General features: G+C 31.8%; 1 protein-coding gene across 6 annotated transcripts in view; it reads right to left on the reverse strand.

Moving 5' to 3' along the window:
- Positions 1-25877, reverse strand: part of PRKACB (protein kinase cAMP-activated catalytic subunit beta) — a 118672-nt gene that overhangs the window by 19426 nt on the left and 73369 nt on the right. For 4 of the 6 annotated variants that reach the window (XM_032424975.1, XM_032424958.1, XM_032424983.1 and 1 more), the window contains exons 2-7: positions 17071-17132; positions 14554-14682; positions 8262-8360; positions 7165-7247; positions 3841-3967; positions 2828-2923 (exon numbers count right to left, since the gene is read on the reverse strand). In XM_032424975.1, coding sequence (XP_032280866.1) covers positions 2828-2923; positions 3841-3967; positions 7165-7247; positions 8262-8360; positions 14554-14682; positions 17071-17132 — 596 coding nt within the window. Of the gene's footprint in view, positions 1-2827; positions 2924-3840; positions 3968-7164; positions 7248-8261; positions 8361-14553; positions 14683-17070; positions 17133-21397; positions 21422-22743; positions 22768-25877 lie in introns of all 6 variants that reach the window. The other 2 variants (XM_032424961.1, XM_032424968.1) reach the window with 1 other exon arrangement.

Here is a 25877-nt window from a genome sequence, read left to right on the forward strand (position 1 = left end):
GTACATGAAAGTACACTACAACCCAAATGTACAATCCTAAGGTTATTTTTAATTGTTTTTTTCTCTCATACTAAACTTGCCAAAATTAAGAACTAGCAGTATTTATAAGAAAATAAAAATAAAATATTAACATGTTTATATAAAGTTTGTTATCAATTATGATCAATGTCAGTTGGCACAAAAGATTATGGGGAAAAAAAACCCAACTCAATCATGGAGAGAAGAATTGAGTTCTTGCCACATCTTTTGTTCTGCCCTCAAATTACCCTCACCACTCCCCATACTCCAAATTTTTAAAAAAATTTTAGCTTTACAAACTATTTAATTTTCAAATTATTAGGTAAAATATACTATAATATAGAGATTTTTTTTCTTTATGTGTTTTTAAAGGGAGACTAGCATAAAAAGAATAGCACTTTGTTTCACTAATAGAAATGGGCATCAACTTTGCTTTAATTCTTTTAATTCAACTCACGATTAATGTCATTCATTACAATATTTTTACTATAATGAAGGCATGTGATGTTGAGCCAGCACCTTTTATTAAACTTTGATTTCTATTTTTGAGATTGTTGTGTTAATGTTTATAAAAACTATACCAGATTTTAATACCCTAGGTATAGAGAATTAAATCAGTAAGAGAAACTAAATTACAACAGATAAATGGGCAAAGGACATGAACTAATAATTCAGATACACACACACCTAAAACCCACCAAATGTCTATAAAGCATTAAAAAAATCTAATAACCAAAGATGAGACTTAAAATTATAAAATATCATTTACTGCCTATTAGTAATGATTTTAAAAATAAGAATATCTAATGCTAGACCGTGTGACTACACAGTCACTCTCACACTGCTAGAAGGAGTGTAAAATGTTACAATCTTTTTGAAAAGCACTCTGGCAATATTTATGGAGAGACTTAAAAATGTTCATACCCTTCGTCCCAGTAATTCTACTTCTGGGAATCTGTCCTGAAAAAATAATTTCAAATGCAGAAAAAGTTTTACGCACAAAATGTTTATGTTTATTACAGTTATTTATAATAGCAAAAAAAGAAAAAGAAAAAGGAATGTCCTGAACATTTAGCAATAGAAGAATGGCAAAATACTTTTTGATATATTTGCAAATAAGCCATTAGAATGATGTTTGCATGCTTGTTATCATTCAAGTGTAAAAAGCTGAGTACAAACTATACATTCACTATAGCTCAACTATGATAACATGCACGGAAAAATATATTGAAATATTTTTTTTTTTAAAAAGGCTGTCTCTGAATGGTGAGATGATAGGTTTTTTGGTTGTTTCTTTTTATTTCTCTGCCTTTTCCAAATTTTGTGCAATGAACATCTATTACTTTTACAATATATACACATTTTTTAAAGTTTTGGTGCTTATTCTGTCATCACATTGTTAAGTGTTCTCACAGAAAAAAATGTGTTAACAGCAATGATATTTACATTACAAAAGACTGAAAAGTTATAGATGATTTAAATTATAGATAACGAGAGGAAAGTTGAATGAGGTCATTTATTTATTCTTATATTTCTATAGGTTAGCCAAATTTCAATTATTCAAGGGGTAGTTTTCCAGTTTGTAAATATCAAGGCATGTGTGCTATCCATTTTTCTTTCCTTGTCACTATTTGTGTTCAGTCATTGTTAATTTCTCCTTTCTAGCTTTCCCCACATAGGGATGGCAGTGGGAAGGAAAACAACTGAAACCATCCTTTTAGATATGATACAAATTTCTCTCACCACATTTTCACTGCTTTGAAAAGTAGAACTATCTTCAAAAAGACTATATTCAATTGCTATAATATTCCTGTTTTAAACTAAAAAGAAATTTGCATACATTTCTTTCATTTAATTGGTAAAATTGAAACAGAAGAATTGAGAACTAGTACATATCATTTTTACATTTGCCTTGTGGGATAACACACACAAAGGTTTCCCGCCTTCCTGTTACTGGGAATAATTATGAAAAGGCTATGATTTTGCTTTCAAAACATGGACTTTCTCCTTTTCTTTTTACTACATCTATATGAGATGATGTATGTTAATTAAACATATTGTGGTAATCTATTCCACAATCTATGTAAATCAAACCATCATGCTGTATTGTATGCCTTAAACTTATACAGTGATATATGGCAGTTATTCTCAGTAAAACTGGAAGAAAAAAATATGGATCTGGAGGTTAGATTTATTCACATTATTTTTTTGAAGTATAGTTGACATACAATATTACTTGCAGGTGGACAATAGAGTGATTCAACATTTTATTTTATTTTATTTATTTATTTCTCTTAAAGATTTTATTTATTTATTTGATAGAGAGAGACACAGCGAGAGAGGGAACACAAGCAGGGGAAGTGGGAGAGGGAGAAGCAGGCTTCCCGCTGAGCAGGGAGCCCGATGCGGGGCTCGATCCCGGAACCTGAGATCATGACCTGAGACAAAAGCAGACGCTTAACAACTGAGCCACCCAGGCGCCCCTGATTCAACATTTTATATGTATTATGAAATGGTCACCAGATAAATCTAGTTATCATGTGCCACAATACAAAGGTATCACAGTATTATTGACTATATTTCCTATGTTCTACCATACTATTTCTCTTAGATCCAGAGTTAAAATTGAGAGGTTACTGGATTAGTGGTAGACTGTAAGTAATTATTATTTTAGTAATCAAACAGACATAAATTTATAATTTAGATTAGGTAAAAGTGTAATATTAGATCAGTAAACTATTTTTGTAAAAGTCCACAGTGATGCATGCCTTATATTTTTACTTCTTACATAATGGCATTATAAATATACCTTGCTGAGGATTATCTCTGGAGCCAAATATTCTGGAGTACCACATAATGTCCAAGTTCTGCCTTTAACTCTTTTGGCAAACCCAAAGTCTGTAACCTATAAAAAACAAACAAACAAACAAACTTGTGAACATTCATTCGTTCACAATAAATGTATTTATCATACCTAAATTGAAAGTTAAAAATCAGGGTTAAATTAAAACCATGAAAAAAAATTAAGTCAATATAATTGAGATTAATCCATGCAGGCCACTATTAGTGAATGAAGGTTCACTCTGGAGAACCTTCCCTGACTCAAAGAAATAAACATCAAAAAAGGTAACAGTAAATAGTTTTAACAAAAATGAAGCAGTGCCAGAAGTAGTCCTTGAGTCTAGCATATGCTCTGCCATGAATTATGTCATCAGAAGTGCAAAAGTATCAACAGGAGAACCTACTGATAACTGTAAATAGGAATGCTCTCACTCTACTGATAAAAGAAGCAGAAAGAAAACACCTCCACTCATTGAGTATTGGTAGCCAGGGCTCTTTGGCAGCTGCACTGTAGTGTTAAGGGGTATAGGCTCTAGAGACAGACTGGGTTCAAATTCTGACTCTACTGCCTGTGTGACCTGCTGTGCCTTAATTTCGTCAGCCTTAAAATGAGGATAACAGCAGTACTTATACTTTATAAGGTTATCAGGACTAAAAAAGATGATACATGTAGAACACTTGGAATAATGCCTGGCACCAAATGAGAGCTCACAAATTTAGCTATTCTATATATTTCTGTATGTAGGATCCTGTGTTCCGTCCACAACTATAGACTATGGGAGGTATAAACAGGTTCTATTCTTGATGGGATTTTAGGTCTCTGTAATAGTGGCAGAACTATGAGCTCAATTTAAGCTATTAGGAAGAAGTAATTGTCTCGCTCAAAGAAAAAAAATCCAATATTGATAGTTGAGGTTAAAGACACACAACTTTTACCTAGTATTTTCTCAAATACATTATATAAATGTGTTCAAGTCATACCTGGATATACCCTTGATGGTCAATTAAGAGATTTTCAGGTTTTAGATCTCTGTAGATGAGGTCTAGTGAATGGAGGTACTCGAATGTTAGCACTATCTGAGCTGCATAGAACCGTGCATGGGGTTCACTACAAAGAAAAAAACATGGATTTTTCTATAAAATGGGTTAACACATGGTAATTAATAGATTATGTAAAAAACTTAATATGGGGTAGAGATATTTTGGAAGCAAAAAATTTTCTTTTGAACATATATAAAGAATCTTGTTAGTTTCCGAATATCTACTAAACCTCTGAATTATCTTCAAATAATACTTTTTAGTATACTTAGGAAGCAGCATATATTGAAGAAAAATATAACTCTAAAATAGTCATCTTATTTTAAATTATTATTGGCCATATTAGAAGATACTGATGTCTTTATAATTATGTCTGACCTTGAGAATGACTGAAGAGCAAATGTGTCAATTACATTGTCTATCAGGCCACTGTTACTTTTCATACGCTCTGTCTGCCTTTCTCACAAATTTAAGTGCTTAAAGAATTTCACTACACAGAAGTTGTTTAACTGCATTAATCTGAAGACTAATGTCATTTCACCCAGACTATTCCTATTACAAAAATGATATAGTCTCATTAAAAAATTAATCATAAAATATTGATGAAGAGTAAAGAGCACCCATAATCCTATCCAGAAACCGTAGATACAATCCCAGTGTCTGAATTTCCAAATCTTCTACTATGCATGTTTACACAGATATATAAACATAGGTGTAAACAGTATGTGTAAACATGTCCAGTTCTTGTATGCACAAATTAGATCAATTGATAGATCAGTGTAATGGTGATGCCACATTCTGAGTATTACTCCAAAGGATGTACCGATTTTCTAATTTGAGTTTCTATTTCATCTTCTAGCGTACACAATGAATTCTGCTAATTGGCCTGATAAACTGCAATGACTTTCAGATTTATGTCCTCAGTGAATAACATGAACTATGAATAGAATTTCCCTCAAGATGGCTGGCATTAATTTGATCTCATAGCACCAGAAATAGAAATTCCAAAAAAGATTATATATGCTGCTCCTTTTACTTGTCACTATATTTCCTAGGTTCTAGCCTGATACATATCAGATGCTCAGAAAATATTTGTTGAGTAAATGAGTATGTAAAGAAAAATACTTTTAGGGGAAAATATTTTATAATACCTTTAGAGTTTTAGCCCCACCTCAAGACTGTAAAATCTGTATCATACATTGTATGACAAGGAATGGGGGAGGGACATTTTAAAGGGAAATTGGAAGAATCATCCTTGTCATTGAAATATCCCTAACTTTGGAAATATTTGACTTGGAAGGTCCCCCCCAATTTTCCATGCATCTGTAAATACAAGATGCACGTAGCATCTTATACTTATAAATAAATACAAATTTATCAGAACAAATATAAGATGCACTAAGCATTTTATATTTATTTCCACACACTGACATGTGAGTGGAGGAATATGAACATTACATAGATCTGTAATCAAATTGTTGAAAGAGGAAAGCAAAATATTCTGTAGGAAGACTTAATGCTGAAACAGCTATAAATCTAGACAGTTGCTGTTTAAGTAGAGACTCATAGTGACTGCCCTGATTCTGGTTAAAGCCATGCTCAACAATAACTCAGTATTCTTGTTGCCTCAAAGTTTCTAAAATAGGAGTTAGCAACCTCTCAAGTATACATGTAGTATGAGTGAAAGATTAGAAAAGACAGTGTCTCAGTGTGAACTATTGCAATCAACTTGCTTTTCCTCCTAGTACCAAGTCAAGTATTAAAGAAATACCAGTGTGGGGAGTTGCAAAGGAAAGAAATTAGTTATTACAGAAAATGGACAAAATAGTTTTTGAAGCCAGGTTTAGGTGTAGTGTTTCAGTGTAAAACTTTGAATTATCATAGGGCAATCTGAGGATTCTGGGCCTGTGTGGACAAGAGTAGTAGGAAAGAGGACAACAGGAGGTGAAAGGAATCATTAAAAATAAACAGAAGTTGCTTTACATTAGCACAGTGCCTGATACATATTAGGTGCCTTATCATATTAGGTCAATAAATGAATTTTGGCTTAGGCCTCAGGTAACTAAAATAACTCTAATGTTGGCCCATAATTGAATATGATCTTGTGATAATCTGAGTCTATCATCACCTTTTTTCCGAGTCGGATTACCATCATCAGCCCAGTTTGAACTCTTACACGTGCTTTCATCATGCCAACACATAATGTGCTAAATGAAGCTGGACCTGCTCTGGGTTTCAGCTTCATTCTATTAGTGATTACTAATAAACAGTAGTAGCTTACAAACTATTACACACAGGTAAGGTTAACAGAATCTATTTTTAAAACTGTGTAGCCTTATAAGTAATAACCTAATGTAAGGTAGAAACTCTTTATTTATTTTAAAGATTTTATTTCTTTATTTGAGAGAGAGACAGCAAAAGCAGGGGGAAGCAGCAGGCAGAGGGAGAGGGAGAAGCAGATTCCCCGCTGAGCAGGGAGCCTGATGTGGGGCTCGATCTCAGGACTCTGAGATCATGACCTTAGCTGAAGGCAGACGCTTAACCGATTGAGCCACCCAGGCGCCCCAAACTCTTTAAATTACATATATATTTTTAAAACTCAACATAGCAACAACTTTAAGGAGAATTAAATTTGTTTGAAACAAACTTTCATAATCTCATCACTATGGTACTGTTATTATCTTTTCTATGTACTCCCTTTCTTATCTTCATCTTTACACAAACCTCTTCCCCAGAGTTGTATTATTAATATTTGTTCAATTAATATTAGTATGTTTAAATTAAATTTTTGCATCTTCTGAAAATTCTTTAAATAATGGACCTTCATAATACCTACCAATGGTAGAATATTTACAATGGTAATTGGTGCTTTCATTTTATTTTTATTTATTTTTAAGATTTTTAAAATTTATTTGAGAGAAAGTACACATGAGCGGGGGGTGGGGGAGCAGACAGAGGGAGAGGGAGAAGCAGACTCCCTGTTGAGCAGGGAGCCCGATACAGGGCTTGATCCCAGGACCCTGAGGTCATGACCTGAGCCAAAGGCAGATGCTTAACCAACTGAGCCACCCAGGCACCCCTTTCTTTTGATTTTTAAAACTTAGTATGGTGTGGCCTCTTATTAATGTTTCTACATAATTTCTTCATATAGCTAACATATTACTAAATTAAATGAAATAAATTTTTAGCATTGACAATAACTTAAAAATTTGGTTTTAAACAAACACACAGCATATAAAGATTTGAGGAGGATAAAATATTAGTTACCTGAACCTTCCAATTCTTCTTAGATGTGAAAACATTTCACCCCCAGGAACATATTCCATAACCATGTATAAATTAGAATTATCCTATGAATAAATAAGAATAAATCAAAATTATGAAACCTAGCTTATTTCAAGAAAATATTTTAAGATAACACCATGTTAAATTAGAAAAAGACAAATTTAAAAATCCACCTGAGAGATTACTAACATTGGGAAAGAGAGAATAAATGGAAGAGGCTCTAATTTTTCTACAATGAGGAATTCTTTTTTTTTTCCTCCTAGTTTTCTTGCCACAAATTAGTCTGGGATTTTTGCTGTTCCTGTCCTTGCGGGGAACACTAACTTTTGAACAATTAGACACTGAGGCAATGACTTAATGCTATAGTGTATGCAAAGGAATAACAGTTAAAATAACAATTTGAAAAAGTAAGAATGTTTACATTTTATGTACTAAATTAGGTCAGAGAGATTAATGATTTTTAACATCATCCTAAATACACAGATGTTCATCTGATTTAAAGAATAAAGGAGGAAAAGGAAAAAGGTTAAAATGGTTCATATGAATCAATATTGCAGAGATGCCAAGAATCATTCTAAAGAGCTGAGAAGCTGCCAACTTCAAGAATAAATCTTGTGCAATTTTATGAGACACTTGAATGGAAGGTCAAAGACTGTTCTGCCTTATATAAATGGAAAGACTAGAACAAATTAACATGGAAAAGAAGATGGTAAGATTGTATCAGAAAAGCTTTAAAAGCTAGGGTATGTGGGTACATTCATTTGCATGAGTTTAAGAACTGCTTAATAAGATATTTCTATGGATTTTGATAAATTGAAAATATTTGAATTTGTAATACCATCGCATGAGAAATTACACATTACCTTTAAAAATTTCCCTACGGAGAACCAAAACCTTGTCAAATGTTAACCTAAGTTTGTAAGCACAATAGGATTTAATTACATAAAATCTAAATATATTACTTTTTTGTTTATTCATATTCTCCAGGTTTATCATCTGGCTTAGAATTCTATCATAGTTTCATATTTTAAAAAATATATGAGGGTAAAAATATTTTATTTGAATTCTGTAAATTCTACCTTAAAAGAGTACTCCAGTCGAACAAGAAAAGGAAAATTCACCGCCTGTAATATTCTTTTCTCATTCAAGGTGTGCTCTATTTGCTTCAGTTTAACAACCTGTGATTAAGAGATAAATATATTTAATGTACTTGAACAGAATTTAAAATTTACTATAATTTTAAAAGAAAAAACTTAAAATGCTTCTCATATAATAATGAGCTTGGATAAGCAAAATCACTAAGTTGGATAAGGTGATAATAACTACCAACTAGGTTTATCAGATTCAAATGAAAAACCTAACAACAGATTAAAATTTGGTCTAAAGAAGGTCAACTATGATTTTCAGTCAAGAAGCAAAAGCTAAGAAGAAATAGACTCCTAATACATTACTTAAAAAATTAGTATGTGAAAATGCTTAGCTCCTAATGACCTATAGTCAGTACACTAAAGTAGTTGGTACAAATCACTGCAATAAGTAGGTATTGATTTTAAGTCTTCAGAAGATCAGCAAGGAAATTAAGGATTGAAGAAAAGCCAATAATTGAAAAACAGTGGGTAAAAATGAACAATCTGTTCATTTCCTAATACCTGAATAAATACAAGATTAAATTCTAAAAATTCAATTTGTGCAGCCACAAGAGAGGACACACAAAATACTGGCAAAAAACCAACTATGTCTTTTTTTTTTTTTAATTTTTTAAAATTTTATTTTATTATGTTGTGTTAGTCAACATACATTACATCATTAGTTTTTGATGTAGTGTTCCATGATTCATTGTTTGTGTATAACACCCAGTGCTCCATTCAATACTTGCCCTCCTTAATACCCATCACCGGGCTAACCCATCCCCCCACCCACTCCCCTCTAAAACCCTCAGCTTGTTTCTCAGAGTCTATAGTCTCTCATGGTTCGTCTCCCCCTCTGATTTCCCCCCCTTCATTTTCCCTTCCTCCTATCTTTTTTTTTTTTTTTTAACATATAATGTATTATTTGTTTCCGGGGTACAGGTCTGTGATTTATCAGTCTTACACAATTTGCAGCACTCACCATAGCACATACCCTCCCCAATGTCTATCACCCAGCCACCCCATCCCTCTCACACCCCCACCACTCCAGCAACCCTCAGTTTGTCAACTACGTCTTTATAACAAATAGGTCATTTAGGATTAATCAAGCTTCCTCTGGATTATCTACTCAATTAATACATAGCAGGGGAAAGCAACTTATCTTCATGAAGACTATGTTTCTATCCCACATGTGATTCCATTTTTAATTTAAGAAAAGGTGACCTTAGGGAGATATAAATAACCATCCAGTATATGTGTAAGTCATTAGAACGTGGCATTCTTTCTTGCTAGAGGCTTACTGTCAGTGTGGGATAGTCACAGAGTTGAAGAAGTTGAACATAAATAAGAAAGGTAAAGATACCATCCAGTTATTAGTATATACAGTTATAGTATAAAAATAATACTGAGCAAAGATTACTTGACTGAGAGTCAGAAGATCTGTATTCTAATCTAGCCTTCTAATCAAGAAGTTTCGTGATTTTGGAGATGTTATTTCAACTCTTAGGATTTCAGGGGTTTTTTTATCTGTAATATGAAGTGGTTGCACCACTTCCATCCAAATTCTAACTAGTTACAGAACTAACTAGTCCATACTTATCACAATAAATTATGTAACATTAGCTGGAAAATTACTATTGCTTTGTATTTACTTTTAAAAATATATAGGCTTTAAAAATTTTTTTTTAAATTTTAGCTGTTTCAGGTTCACAGAATTGAGCAGAAGATACAGAGATTTTCCATGAGACTCCCTTCCCCACATAGGCATAGCCTCCCCCACTATCAAAATCCCCCCCCAGCAGAGTGGTACATTTGTTACAAGTGATGAACCTACATTGACACATCTTTATCATCCAGAGTCCATAGTTTATGCTAGGGTTTACTCTTGGTGTTGTCCATTCTGTGGGTTTGGACAAATGTATAATGACATGTGTGCACCATTATAATACCATACTGAGTACTTTCACTGCCCTTAAATTTCTCTGTGCTCCACCTAATCATCCATTCCTTCCTACTAACCCCAGGCAATCACTGATCTTTTTACTGTCTTCACAGTTTTGCCTTTTCCAGAATGTCATATAGTTGGAATCATAGAGTATGTAGCCTTTTCAAATTGGCTTCTTTCACTTAGTAATATGCATTTAAAGTTCTTACATGTCTTTTCATGGCTTGATAGCTCATTTCTTTTGAGGGCTGAATAATATTTCATTGTCTAGATGTAACACATTGTTTATTTCTGTATATTATCATATAGTAGCCTTTTAGTTAGGCATTGACAATGTGTTTCCTTTGAAGAAGTAATAAAAACTGCAATAGATAGGCTTTCTGCATTATAGCTCTAAGGCAACTATGTGTATGTAGGGCATAACAATTAAAAATAGAAATAAATGATATACGATATATATATGATAAAAGAACTGGCAAAGCATAAATGCCTAGTTAATTTTTAAGTTAATTTAAAAAGTTAACTAATTAAAATCTAATTTACTTTTAAATGTGCATACTACTACATACAAGGCATAATAATACAATTGAGATAAAGACAATGAAGTGTCTGCCTTAATGCTGCATAAAATCTATTTGGAAGTATGGTATATGAATATGTGAATATTAATATGCAAATAGTTGCCAAATGAGAGTTATCATGTTGTAAGTGTTCAGACAAGAAAACGTTTATGTTAGGCCCAGTACATAATCTTTCTAATTCCAGATTCTTCATCTATAAAACATTGATAATAACACCTACTTTAAAAGTGACTGTGTTGCATAATGCATGTGAAGTGATTAACACAATGCCTGGCACAAAATAAAAGCTCAAAAAAATATCAACTGTTATTATAATCTACTAAAAAGGGTGAGAGTTCAGCTGGGCCTTACAGATGAATAGATAACAAAGATTAGGAAAAGAGAGAGGAGATACTGTAGTCAGGGTTAATATCCAGAACAATTACCTGAAGGGGGAAATACACAAAGGTAAGTCTGAGTGCTAGTTTCATCTGACAATAGCTTAGGACAATGCTTCTCAAGATTTGGTAATGAAATATCCCTAAATGGCAGAGAAAAAAATAACAAGTAACCCTGGGAGTTTAGTCCATGTTTTATTTTCAACATTCATATAAAATTTATATTTACTTCTTAATATTTCTGTTGGTTTATGTATATTTAAAAGCATTTACAAATGATTACTTATTGGCTAATTTTTTTTTAGCCAAATACTTGCAGAGTTTTTGATAAGGAAGATGGGCTATATATCATCACATACTCCCCCCAGCCCACTGAGATGGCACTGTATTCTCCTGGGGGTCAAGTTTCAATCAGAGAAGTAGAGAATAGAGGACTTGTAGGGGAACAGTGTGAAATAAGACTATGGTAAAGTATGGAAGAAAGTTATGAAGAGTTTGGAAGTAGGATGCAGAGTTCTGCTTTTATTGAATAAATATTAGGAAACTTTTTGAGTGAGTAAATAAAATCATATGATATGGTAAGAAAAAATTTTTTGGCAGTGAGGAAGGGAATTAATAGAAGGTGAAAAGTCTGGGGTTGTGGAAATTAAGATGTTACTGGGAAAGCCCAGTTAATGTTAATGAGGGACCAAACTAGGTGGTGGCAGAAAGGATCTTAGGGGTAACAAATACATTTTAAAGGAAAAATTAATAAGAAGAATAGGCACAGAAATCAGATCAACCTAGTCAAATTCTTGGTTTATCTTACTAGCCTGTTTGATTTTGGAAAAACTACTTAAATAGAAAGGTCATTGGCTTAAAAGGGACATTAATGTCGCACAAAATTGTGAAGATTCACTGATACAGTAAATATAAAATTCCTAGCAATGCCTGACACATTGTATGTAACGAAGAAATGCGATTTCCTTAATTTCTGTACTGATTCCTTCCCGTTAACCCATACACCCTAAGATAGGAGAAGCCAAAATTGAAAGGTGTGTGACTTCATTAACAGAAAAGAGGGTGATTATGGAGTGTTATTTTATTACTTATCTTTGTCAAATTCAAATAAATAAACTTGAAAAAATTCAAAATATAAAGTCTTTGTAATAGATTCAGAACACTGCCATAGCAGAAATGACTTAGGGTGGCAAATACTCTCTTGCCATGATTTATCTATGAGGTAACCTTCTCAGTAATTTACTTAACAAGTCACTGTCTTGTCAAGAAAAAAAAAGGAATTAAAAACTTCTTCTCTAAATACTTTAAACATAAAAATGGCATATTGTATAACCCTTTTAATATTTTATGACTAAAGCATAGTCTATTAATTCCTTAAGAAAGATAACAAAATATTAGGGGCTATCCAGACAATAACATTTTAATGACAGGTTTAATAAAGAATATTTGATTCAAATCAAAATTTTGAAGTATTCTGTGTGCTACCAACACAAGTGTACAAGTCACTTAATCTCTCTGAGACCCAATGACCTCATCTAGAAAATCAGAGCAAGGACTAGTCGGTCTCTAAGAGCTCTGTGCTCAGATTGTACAAATTAGGGGTGTAGGCTCAAGGATGAATTGAAGCTTGGACAGAATCCAGAGGGAGAATATGAAAACAAGACAAGGGGATAGTCCAGAGATTGAAATTAATGGTCTTTAAAGAGTAGACAGGAAAAAATAATAGGAAAAGGTACCTAAAAAAGAAGAGCCCAGAAAGGCAAGCATAATTAGAAGAACAAGGGGTTACAGAATTCCAGGGACAAGACAGTTTCAAGGGAGTGGTCAGCACAATCAGAGGCTCTAAAATGTCATGTAAGATGAGCAAAAAGAGCCCACTGGTTTTGTTGATTAGGTCACTGGACTGGTGATAGAGCCATTTCAGTGGAGTAGCAGGAGGTAGGAGATAAACAAGGAGACAGTTAAATTATTGTGGGTTAAAGAATTAAGAGGAAGTGACTTAGTGGACAGAGTGATTAAACTATTTTTTCAGGAAGCATGTTAAAAAAGTTACATGAAAAAGGGCAGTATTAATTAATTAAATGTGTGTATGGGTGTATTTAATTTTAGAGAGATTTAAGTCATTATTCTTTTCATGTTGGAGGTTAAATTTGTTTTTTATTTTAAAGCATTTTGGACTGGAACTTCAGACCAGTCTAATGCTGTGCTGTCCAACATGGCAGCTACTATACATGTGGTTATCTAACACTTGAAATGTGGCTAACCTGAATGGAGATATACTATAAGTGTAATATATACATCAGATATTGAAGATTTAGTATGAAGGAAGTAAAATATCTCTGTTTTTTGTTAATTACATGTTGCAATGATAATATTTTAGATACACTGGGCTAAATAAAATCTATTAAGATTGACTTCAACTATTTTTTTTTACTTTTTAAACGTGGCTACTAAAAAATTTAAAATTACTTATGTGGCTCACATTCTCTTTCTATTGGACAGCATCAGTCTAGCCATCTGTACCCCTGACTAACTAGCTCAGTACCGTTTACTCCACATCCAGCTCAGTACTGTTTACCCCACATTTTCCTACATTCCAGTAAGCCAAAATGTTATTCTTGGGAACCTAATATCTAATATCAAGATTTACCCTTTTTCTTTCACATTCCCTTAATTGTACATGATTACCAGGAAAATGGAAATTTAACAATTAAACCATGAATAATTCAGACATCCTGATTCATCAGATATACCAATATGTGATAAAAACTTATAAATTTTTTTTTCAAAATGATTTAGTCTTTTTACTGAGATATAACTGACATCTAACATTATATTTATAAGTTTCAGGCATACAATATCATCATTTGATATTTTTTATAGTATTAGTATTCCAACTTTTTCCTGGTTTAACTGACATTTTAAATTCAGCAAACTCAATCACATTAAACAAAGGGCTTCTACTGTCAATCAAAACAAGTCATAAAATAAAATCACCAAGTTTTTGTTACCTCAATCTAAAGATCAAGTACAACTGATCTCTACATTTTCCACAAGGCAGAATGTAGTAGAGATGCCTGTTCTTTACATGTTGAATTCAGTATTTTGTTAGTAAACATACACATACCTATTATATAAATATAATTATTGAAATAATGTATCCCCATATACTTAACTATTAACTACATATCATATAGTCACAATAAATAAGGATGAAATTAAGTGCAACAATAAAATTATCTGAAGGTATCAATGGAAAGTCATTATATTGCATCTGTTTAATAATCTAGCTGATAAAACTGAAGTTTACCCTTCAGGTAAATAAAGACAAATACACTAACCTTCTGCTTATCTAAGATCTTCATGGCATAATACTGTTCAGTGGCTTTATGTTTCACCAACATGACTCTTCCAAATGAACCTGTTCCAAGGGTTTTTTTCCTTTCAAAATCTTCCAGCCCGGCATTATTCTACACATACATGAAAAATAAAATAAACTTTAAAATTAGAAATTCTCATAAGACTATGGTAACTATAATAGATTTAGTTATATATAATCAGAAGAGATCACTTAAAACTGTCCATTTAAAAACAATACAAAAAGACTACTGAGATTCAAGGTTATTGGTTCTATTTTTCCCTTTGAATAAGAAATGAACTAATATTTGAAAAGAGAATTATATTGCAAAACAAAGCATAACAGTAATGGGAGGAAATAAGAGCCTAAGCTGAAGTATTAAAAGTCATAATGAATTCCAATATGAATTCCTAGTATTAGACTTTTAATAAATAAGTTTCATATTTTAAGAATTACAAACTGACCAGCAGTATACTGACACAATCATGGAAGCCATACAGTCTCAGTGTACTCACAAATAATAATTTTTTTTTTTTTTTAGAGTCCTTTCACTAGGGTTACCTCTGAAGAAAGCACTATCTTACTTCATTTCTATCTTTATACAAGCTTATAGGCCTAGATAATAACAGCATGAAAGATCCTAATGGCTCTTTCTCTGATGTTATAATAACCTGGTATTACCTAAAACAGTAATAATAAGGAAAGAAGAGTTCCTCATTCCCACAAAGATAACCGAAAGTCAGAGTCTCAGAACAATAATCAGTCTCTTTTTCTCCCTCAATAGATGCTTTGTTATGAGCAAACATCTTTGTTTGGCTTTGACTATAGCATAGAAGCAAAGAATTGGAGGCATCAATCTATTGAATTTGTTGCTGCCACAACAAAATGAAAATTACTGGGAAGAAATTATGTGCTAAATAGCCACAAGTAGTAATTGCTGACCCATTTGTTTAATAGGTTTCATTACAAAGATCTTCATGAAAATCTTGGAAAAAAATATTTGCAAGGGTCAGTCTGTACAGTGTTATAGCTTGAGAAAAACGTGATGTAATGTGATTCTTGTATAAGTAAAAAATCTGGACAGTTACTGCAGTTCACTGTCATTGGATTTAATCTCAATTACAAATCAAAGCTTGCCTTTGGAGACATAGCATAATTTCTTGCTGAATCATTACAGAGAGAGCAAGCAGCTTTAAGTTATAAAACTTGTTTCATCAAATTTAATTTCAAATTTCTAATGATTTTAAATTGCTATGAAATTCTATATCAACGTAGAAAGGAAAAGCTCTTATAATTCTGATGGAATTATTTAATTTTATGGATTAATGCTTAATTTTTTGGTTTTAACAACACCAATTGAAATGTTTAATATAATTCCCAAGTACATAATGGAAACAGACTTACTAGACAACAAACAGAACACCTCTTTTTGCTAGTTATTGCTTTTCATACAAATGTGCCATCTTCCTCACCTTCCTCAATGTTTCATGTAAGACAATGTCTAACTTTTTACAACTGCTAGAGTAACTATGTTTTAAAGTACAGGTCATGCTTTTAATTTTAGTATCTTTATAAAAAATGGTGGTATGATGGTATCTTTATAAAAAATAATACTTAGAATTAAATATTTTTTAGTGAAAAAGATACTTGAAATAAAAATTTTTGTGGTAGGAAAATAGATGTTCAAAATTGAATCTAGTATTAAAGTTCATTAATTATTTATAACTTCAAAAAGAGATTTTTTTGGCAAACATAAATGGCTCTTTTTATACACAGTTTTTAGGTCTCCGTTACAATTTAAAGTACTTAAGTTATGTAGAATTTACCTCATCCAATGTTTATGGAAAAGGATCCCTGTGTACTTGGTATGTTGCCAATAGCCAAGTATTTGTGATTAAGAATTTGAAACTGCACAATAGTATCCCTATTGTTGTATTTAATAAAAATAACAAATATGCTATCAAAGGCACAAATCAAAATTACTATACATTAAAAATATCAAGAGTTTGTAGCAGCTTATAATTAGTATCAAAATTTACATAATCATATATTGTAATGGAAATTAGGTTCTTCTCCAATTTAGGTATACATAAAATTATTTGTTTTTTGTTTTTTTAAAGATTTTATTTATTTATTTGAGAGAGAGAATGAGAGACAGAGAGCATGAGAGGGAAGTGGGTCAGAGGGAGAAGCGGACCCCCTGCTGAGCAGGGAGCCCGATGCGGGACTCGATCCCAGGACCCTGGGATCATGACCTGAGCCGAAGGCAGTCGCTTAACCAACTGAGCCACCCAGGCACCCCATAAAATTATTTGTTAGCAAATCAAAACATAATGTTATAATATTATGGCAAAATTCCTATGTTAAGCTTACTTTTTAAAATGCAACTTGAAAGTTTAATGCTATTTTATGGTTTTTAAAGTAGTAAATTACCTGGGCAAGAATCATGATTTTATATAACAGAACTTTTAAATTATAGAAAATTTTAAATATTCCTTACCGGAGTAGGATTTTCCCATTTTTTAAGAAAGTCTTCTTTGGCTTTGGCTAGAAACTCTTTCACTGAAAATATAATTAAAACAAAAACAAAAACAAATTTTGTCTTGTAAGAATATACTTTAAAAACACAGACTTATGTCAACTATTGTTACCATGAAACGTGTATTCATAACCATGATAAACTACAGGACTATTTACTTCCTCTAAACAAGAAGCAAATATTTTTTTTTAAATTTCTAAGACTCTCCTCTAATACTCTTCTATATGGAGATCACTTTCATGATTTCAAATCTAATAATAAAAATGCCATTCCTGAAAACATACTTGAAAGTAATGTAAAAAAGTTAGAAATCAATCTAGAAGAAAATATTGATTATAAATAAGCCAGCAGTGGTATTAACAAAGCTATTAAATATAAGAACTGAAGATATCTGGAGAATGTGAACTTGTTGATTTGTGGAATTTCAAATATAACTGATTTTGATAAAAGGCTGTTTTCAGGTATAAGGATTTATGTTATTAGATTTGTGTTTTCTCTACTGATGGTAGAGAGAAAAGGAAAAAATACAGGCTATACTTAAAGGATACCCACAAAGACTTAAAAACAAAACAGAACAAAACACCAAAAACGAAACACCCAAACAGCTTAAAAATCTTATTCTAAATTTGGAGCAAAGCTAAATGACTAAATGCCTGAATGCCTAATTTAAAATGTGCACGAAAGTAAAACATTCAAAACCAAATGTTTATCTAGTGGTCAATAACAGCTACATTATCAAACTGTGGTTTGAAGTTTTAAGATTTGTTAAATGATGAATCATTTAAAAGGTTTCCTCTTTTTCATTTTCTTTCCACAAAGTTGCCATATGACTTCTGTTTACAGAATGACTTCAGGAGTTTAAAAACAAATAGGAAAAAGATTCCAGAGATAAGACAGTATTAACAAATGCATTCTTCTTCCTATAGTCAGGTATGAGAGCAAAACCTGGCAATTCAAGGAGCATTTATTTTAGTATTTCTTTTTGTTTGGAAGTTCCCGATATTTCTCTGATACCTAAATCTATAAATAAAGAAGACAACAGAATTTAAATAGTGTTGAAATAGTAAAAAGCTAGGCAAAATGAACTTAGAGTGGGACACTGGCATTTATTTCAGAAATACTAAGAGTGATGATAATGATGAAGAAGAAAAGACAAAGCTAATAGTGGAAGTGAGGGGCTCACAAATTCTTTGATAAGATCATCTAATGATGTAGTGGTATTAAAGTGAGGCATTTTAAGATATACATTATTATTTCCTCCTTTACCTTTGTAAAGTACCTTTGCCAAAACACTGTTGCTAACCAAAAAAGGCTGTTGGCATTCTAAATGTTTTGAGATTTCAAAATGGTGATGATAAGCACCAGGAGCAGACATTAGTTTTTAAGTAACACTAGAGTGTTCATTTCTGAAGACATTATTTTACTACTTCATATAAACTGTCACTTGTATTTTGCTGTAAAACACTCTCAAAATACCTATTTTAGAAAATTTGAGAAAAATAATTTTTAAAATTAGAATCTTCCCATTGTATGAAAATCTCAACCACCAAAACAATGAATCAAATAATTGCACCTAATTATGCCAATATGATCTAATTCTTCCTGGGGGTGGATTTGGGGGTGGAAAAGTCTTACATTTTGAGTTTAGGATGGTTCAAGTCATCCTACTTCTAAAATTTAATGTACTAGTTACAACTGAAGAAGAGTGGTTTTAGAAGATTGTATTATATTTTATTCTTCTTGTGGAGCAGACATATTTGCAATGGCATTGACTTAGAGATGACAGCTAAAATAAATTAAAAACATAATTTCCTGTTAAATGCAACTGTGGCTTTTAAGAAACAACAACTTGTGATTCTCAAAATATACATCTCATTTCTTTTGAAAAATATTTTTGGTTATCTTCTATTTATAGAACTTGCACATCAAGTTGCGGTATAAACTTTCCAGATGCCTGCATGAGTATAGATAATTTGGAGACAAGGAAGAGAATCAGGCAAAGAAAAACAAAAAAAACAAAAAACATTCCTAACATCCTGTTTCACCTTATCCTGTCACTTCCTGCTAAGTGGATCTGGAGTTAGGAAAAAAGTAACTGGTCAAAGGAAGGACTAGTAGCATTTGCCAAGGATGGTACACTGAAGGAAAATTTCCTTCTCCCTGCTTGGTGTTTGAGCTAGAGGAAAAATTTCAGGTACTACTTAATTTCATTCACTAATAGGATATTCAGGAAATTCTCTGTACTCATCAATATTCCAAGTTCACTGCTAAGTAACATTATAGACAGTAACAGTTCTCAAAAAGGTCTTACAGGAAAATTATCAGAAAAGGATAGGAATCAAAGATATTAAATTTTGTGAATTATTTCAACAAATAAAGAGATTCCCTTCTAGAGTAAGGATCAGTATTAATTATAATGTCATTAAATAGTTCCATGAATTAAACTACTCCTGAAACACTTTTTGTCACCTAAGTATATATACATACATAAAATCTCTAGTTCATATGTGCACTGTTTAGATGCAAAGATGAACACAGTTAACTCTATAAAAATACAAGTTAACCAAAATATATATCTTACAAATATAAACACCAGAAATAAAATATTTCACAATATGCTGGGTTATGAATAACTAAAACAATAGCAAGCAATCTAGAACCACATGTATTCACTTTGGTTTTTACTATTTTTAGACAGTGGTGAATTTCACTTTCTAAATGTTTTTCTCTGGTTTTTTAAAAAATTTATATCCACTGACATAAGGCATCAACCTAATTAACAAAATAACTGGTAGGAGTGATAGCCAAATTCAAATACTCTAGCACATTCAATCCAGAGTTCCCTATAAAGCATATACTTGAAGTTCTCAAATTTTTTGGTTTTCTTGTTGTATCCTAAAATGTATGCAATATCTATATTTAACCATTTTAAACCACTGTGATATCCTGAAACAGTCCTAAGTTTTAGAGGTTGGCATATCTGAGTTAGAAAATATTGGCTCTAATACTTCTTAGCTACATGATTATGGGTAACTAAGTACCTAATGGTGATTAGTAACTCTCCTTATGAAAAGATCTCAGTGAAGAATTTTTCTGCAAATATATTTTGTTCTGTACTGGTCAATAATGTACTACAAAAAATGAAAAGGACATACCAAAAATTAAATCAATTTCTTTCTAGGAGTATAGATTTCAATTATATATTGTTTCCAAATAAATTTATTTTCTTTTCCATCTGTATCATTTAAAGATATCACATTGCATTCAAAAGAAATGAGCATACCAAAGAAATCTATTCCTACAAATAGGACTGAATGTTTACCCAAATTCATGAGATAAAGAAGAAACAAAGTGACAATTTTTATGTGTTTCCAAAACTCCTAAACTTAATTCTTATCTCCCTCAAAATATTTTTGAATATATTTATACACAGGACACAGCTTAAAAATTAGATTACAAAGTTCATTTTAAACATTAGGAAAATTAATTAAAAAGTCAAGTATGGCATATCTTTATTACATCTTATGCAAATAATCCTACAATGAATAAGAATGTTTCACTAATTACATTTAGTAAATGTATTTATTTGGCACTTTTGGATTCTGTGTTAAATATACTTACATTACTGCGTATTATAAAAAGAGCATATTATTATAGGATGCCACTATCCAATGCTTAAAAGACGTTGTCACTGATGGTTTGTAAGAAGAATTTAGAAATCCGTTACTATACAGATTACAACTACTCTGATGTTAAGTTCTCCAGTTTCTTTGTAATGAGATAAATGTCACCTCCCTTTTTAACACATCTTTTACAATAAAAACACAACTTTATTAAACTTTTATTTAATGGATGTCAGAAAAAGTAAAGAGAAACAATCAGAAAATAGAACAAAACAGACTATAAACTTTCTAGGGTAAATACCCAATTAAAATATTAGCTGTTTTGTTCCAAATTTACACTATATTTTCTTTAAAAAACCATTCATTAACCTGGGTTATCTAATTTAAGTGGTGTGCATTAATGTGTCTTCTGCTACCCTGTACAATTCCCACTACTTTACAGTGTTATATTTGTTGTTTCTAAAATATCACATAAGAAACTGCAATATAAATCATTTCTATAGATCAACTCAACATAAAACTAAACCACTTCCCTCTATCACCTAAAATATTTTATTAACTCTGTATATTTTATAAAATATAACTTATGAGGAGCATAACAACTTGCAAACAACCAAATAAAAAGTTTAAAGGTAACATTTGTTTTATTAAAAGTAGTTGCCTACCAGATACTTCTGAAGAGGAGCAAGCTTGTATCCAAAAAAAATAAATTAAACAGTGATTAAAAAACACTCACACAAAAAAAACCCAACATATTAGCATGATGTCACCTATACACATTTTCTCAGAATATTATGTACACAAATAAAACATTAATATGGAAACTCAATTTTTTGACATATTCAAAGAGGGCTTTTTAAAATTAAATGGTTAAGAAATAAAATCAGTAATCTTTGTTTGGTGTCAAAATCAATACCATTCTAATTCTCCTTAACTAACAAAAACTTAACTCTTGTAGCAATAGTGCTAATAATGTTAAGTAGTATATACTGAAATACACATCCTGTAACTACTGCAATGCCATCACTGGACTTTATTATTTATTCAAAACCCCACTGTAGGAACAACACTATTAATTGTAACACTTTGTAACTCCCTTTTGAAAGACATTAGTGTCTCTCAGGCATTTACTTCCTTAGTGCTAATTTAACAATCTTTCAACAACATTTATTGAGCACTGTTTAGTGGTGCCAGAAACTGAGCTAAAAGTGTATAGGTAAGAAGGTGCCCAATCATGAGAGTAACTATTTGCCATGGTGATGCTTTTCAATGTGTAGGAAGGAATGGGAGTAAACGGAGTTATTCACAACTGCTAGCCTCTATTTCTTCTGGGAAACAGGAAGCAAGATCATTTGCTAAGGAAGAGGGGGGCCAGATAGAGTAAGGAGCATTTAACGGTTGGGGTTTGAGGCCTGGGGGTTTAAACCTTGATGGCTATCTATGTAGGGAATAAGGAAGAGGGCTATTCTAAAAATTTCCCATTAGGAAAAGAGAAAGTATTAAGTACTATAAACAATGGTATGTTTCTTAATATTTTTTGTAATAATAGTTTTAAAATTTTCTTACTGAACAGATTGTAATTCATGGGCCTCCTGATCTCTCTGCAATTAAATTATTTTTATCTTCCTTAATGAAAGGATTAGTCTATTTAAGAGTTATTTCGTGTATATCAGAAAGTACAAAACAGGATGGAAACTGAGGTTAATTACCTGTGAAAATACCAAGTTCTATTAACAAATAACAGAATAGTACAATCCCTTCCAAAACCTCTGGAAAGTGTAAATCTAGTTGAGTGTAATAGTCTGTCTTCTGCCACCCCTATTTCAAACACCCACCTCTTTGGAGCTCTTCAATTGTTATTTCTAAGAATAACCCCCCCACACATACACTGTACTACACATATTTTCAGTAAACTAAATATAAAACATTCTAGTTGCCACAAAATACCTAATAAAAATCCAATTTATAGCAACAAAGCAACAGAATTATTCTGTAAAAAATGGTTTCCTACCAGATGCTTCTGATGATTTGCGTGCTTGGTCAAAAAGAATAAATAAGTTAAACAGATTAAATAACACATAAAATAACATACCCACAAGAAGTAACCCATTCGTATATGTTCATTAGTATATTTACACATAGAAAAAGAATGAAAAATACTTGGGCATACATATTCAAAAGTGTTTTATCTAAGGATTACAACACATCTCTGGACATATATTTTTTTTAACCAACTAAACCCTATTCTGGAAATCTGTTAATCAAATATATTCTATCTCTTTAATGTGAAGACCAGTTGTGTTCACTTTACTGAAGGGACACTTTATTTGCTTCACCATATTCAAGCATGTTCACTCAGAGCAAGTTCACTGGAATCTTAAAAATGATAGTGAGTATAAAAAACAACTTTAATTACTGCAATTATATTTGTGCATTTCAGTGGGTGGGACCATGCCTACTTTTGTTTACTAAGATATCATTTAGTCATGCATAAAGTCACACATGAATGGGTGTTTAGAAATTTAATAGGCAATGAAAACTTTCCAATTGCAATATCTATTTTACTCTTCTTTCTTTTTCTTATGTTTTTTAATTGGTTAATTCTTTATCAAGTCTTGGTTACAAGTGAACAGTATAATTGACTAACTTTCACTAAACTGTTAAAAAATAATTTTTTTTGTGAAACATATACATTTAAATGATCAAATTATAGAAACACATTAATTTATTTAACTAGCATCTACATGGAGAAATGGATACACCATGAATACACATAGTGCACCCATTCACAACTAATGACATGTCCATGCTTTCTCTCCCAACTTGCTCTTGATTTAGGGATGTTGTGGATTTTCTAGGCCATCCAAGTCATGTTTGTTTGGAGATGTTCCCTGTCGGATTTTGTAAAACTTTAAATTTACAGCAATAAATGACCCAATCTTTGAAGTACTCTTTGAAATGTACTTGACTTCCTTAATTGTTCACTGAGACTTTTTCTTAGAGAAATATTATATCATCACAATCATATGTTAAAGATTTTCCATTCAGTTCTGAATTCAAATATTCTGTCTTGCTACCAGACAGCATAGAGCTAGGAGTGGATCCCTAGATGATAGAGTATGCACATTTTCAACTTTACTAGGTAGTAATACGTGCCTCAATGTTGTGCCAGTCTATTTTGGCACATCTTTGATTATCCATATCCTCAATAAAATGTGTTACTAACATAATGGGTATGAAATCATATTTTATTGTTAAAGATTAGGTAAATATCTCTCAGTAAAATTTTATAACTTTTTCCCTTACAAGTCTTATTATACTTTTATTAAATATAGTCCTAGGTTCTTTAGGGTTTGGGTTGCTATTGTAAAAGGGAGAATTTGTTTATTGCTGATGTATGGTTAATGTTTATATACTGATCTTATTGTATCTGGCAAACTCTCTTATTAATTCTAAAATAACACTGGTAGAGTCTCTTGAATTCTCTATGCAGAGAATCACCTACCATCTGTGAATAATGACAATTTTGTTCCCTACATTTTTTTATTGTCTTATTGTGCAGGTTATGACTAATAATTCAATACTTTACAGAAACAGACAATGAGCATCCTTTTCCTGTTCCTAAATTCAGAGTAAATGTTTCTAATTATTTTCTTTTCCCATACTTTACTTGTAAAGCTATACTTGACTCAATAAATAAATAAAAAAGTTTCTCCTCTTTTTCAATTCTTTGAAAGATTTTGTACAAGACTGAAATTTTTGTTCTTTGACTACGTCCTAGAACTTGATTATAAAACTGCCCAGTCCTAATTTTGTCAAGTTTTGAATAAAGATTTTAATTATGATTAGTTCTCATCGTTCTTTTAAAAGTCTTTTCCATGAACTAACCTTTGGTGCTGATGGATTTTAATTTTCTATTTTACTGAGTTTTGCTCATGTCTTCATTAGTTTTTTTGTTTTTTGGATTAACCACGCTGTGCTTTCTCTAACTTACTTACTTGAATACTTACATCATTATCATTTAATGTCTTTCTCCTTTCCTGATGTAAGCATTTAAAACTTTGTTTCTAAATCCACTTTAGCTGCACCCTGTAAGTTTTCATACATAGTGGAATTTTAATTTTATGAGTTTATTCTTGACCTGTGAGTTATTTGAATTTTTTAAATCTCTAAATGTAATATTTGTGTTTGTTAATTGTTTAATAAGTCCTTTTTACTGATTAAACTTAATTGCTTTGTGGTCAGAGATCATGGCCTACATCTCAATTCTTTAAAATATTTTGAATATGTTTAGTTGTATAATCAGTTTTGTAAGTGTTCTATATATTTCTGTGTATCCTCCAATTACTAGGTGAGAATTCTCTATAAATATCCATAAACATTATATATTTACAATTTCTTCTTCTAAATGGGTCAATTTTGTTTTCTATGTTTCGAGGTTCTGTTAGAGATGCATAGTCTTTTTTCTCTTATTTTATATTTCTTTTTTATGTGAATATTAATTTTAAATGGTAGTCTGTGACAATTCTACTCTCTGACATTCTTGGAAGGGTGTAATCCTGTTGTATCTGCTGAATACTGTTTGTAGTGGAGTGTGTGTGTACCTATTTTGATTTTGGATTGTGAATGTAAAGTTCAGTTGGGCTTTATCTGTGAGAAACCTGCAGGGCTTGACTTGAGGATATATTTTGTATTAGCTTCTGTCTGGCATCCAGCGGATGTTGCTAGCCTGGGACTGTTACAATAATGTATTTTATTTTATTGGTGATTCTTAGACTACATAATTAATACAGATTAAAACATGAAATTTACTGGAGAAGCAGCTGATTACAAACTCTCACAAGAAGCATCCCACACACATGTACATGTACTCCTCCCATGTCCCCAGGAATCTAAGCCAAGAAATACAAGCTTCCTTATTTTCTCCCTGTGTCAGTGGAGAGGCTTTATTTTCTAATCTATGCTTTTGCTGAGGTTATAATCCTTTGAGGATCCTGGTTTTATGTAGGAGTCTAGGAAATCCCAAGATGCATGGATCGAATAAGTTGTCTTCTGTCTCTGTGAGGCCATTTAAAATGAGAGCCCTTTGGCTCTTTCCACTTTTTCATGTGTCTGTTGGCCATTGAGACACAAACTGAGGGTTCT

Source organism: Phoca vitulina, unplaced genomic scaffold (assembly GCF_004348235.1).
Source record: "Phoca vitulina isolate PV1807 unplaced genomic scaffold, GSC_HSeal_1.0 scaffold2, whole genome shotgun sequence".
Taxonomy (NCBI): domain Eukaryota; kingdom Metazoa; phylum Chordata; class Mammalia; order Carnivora; family Phocidae; genus Phoca; species Phoca vitulina.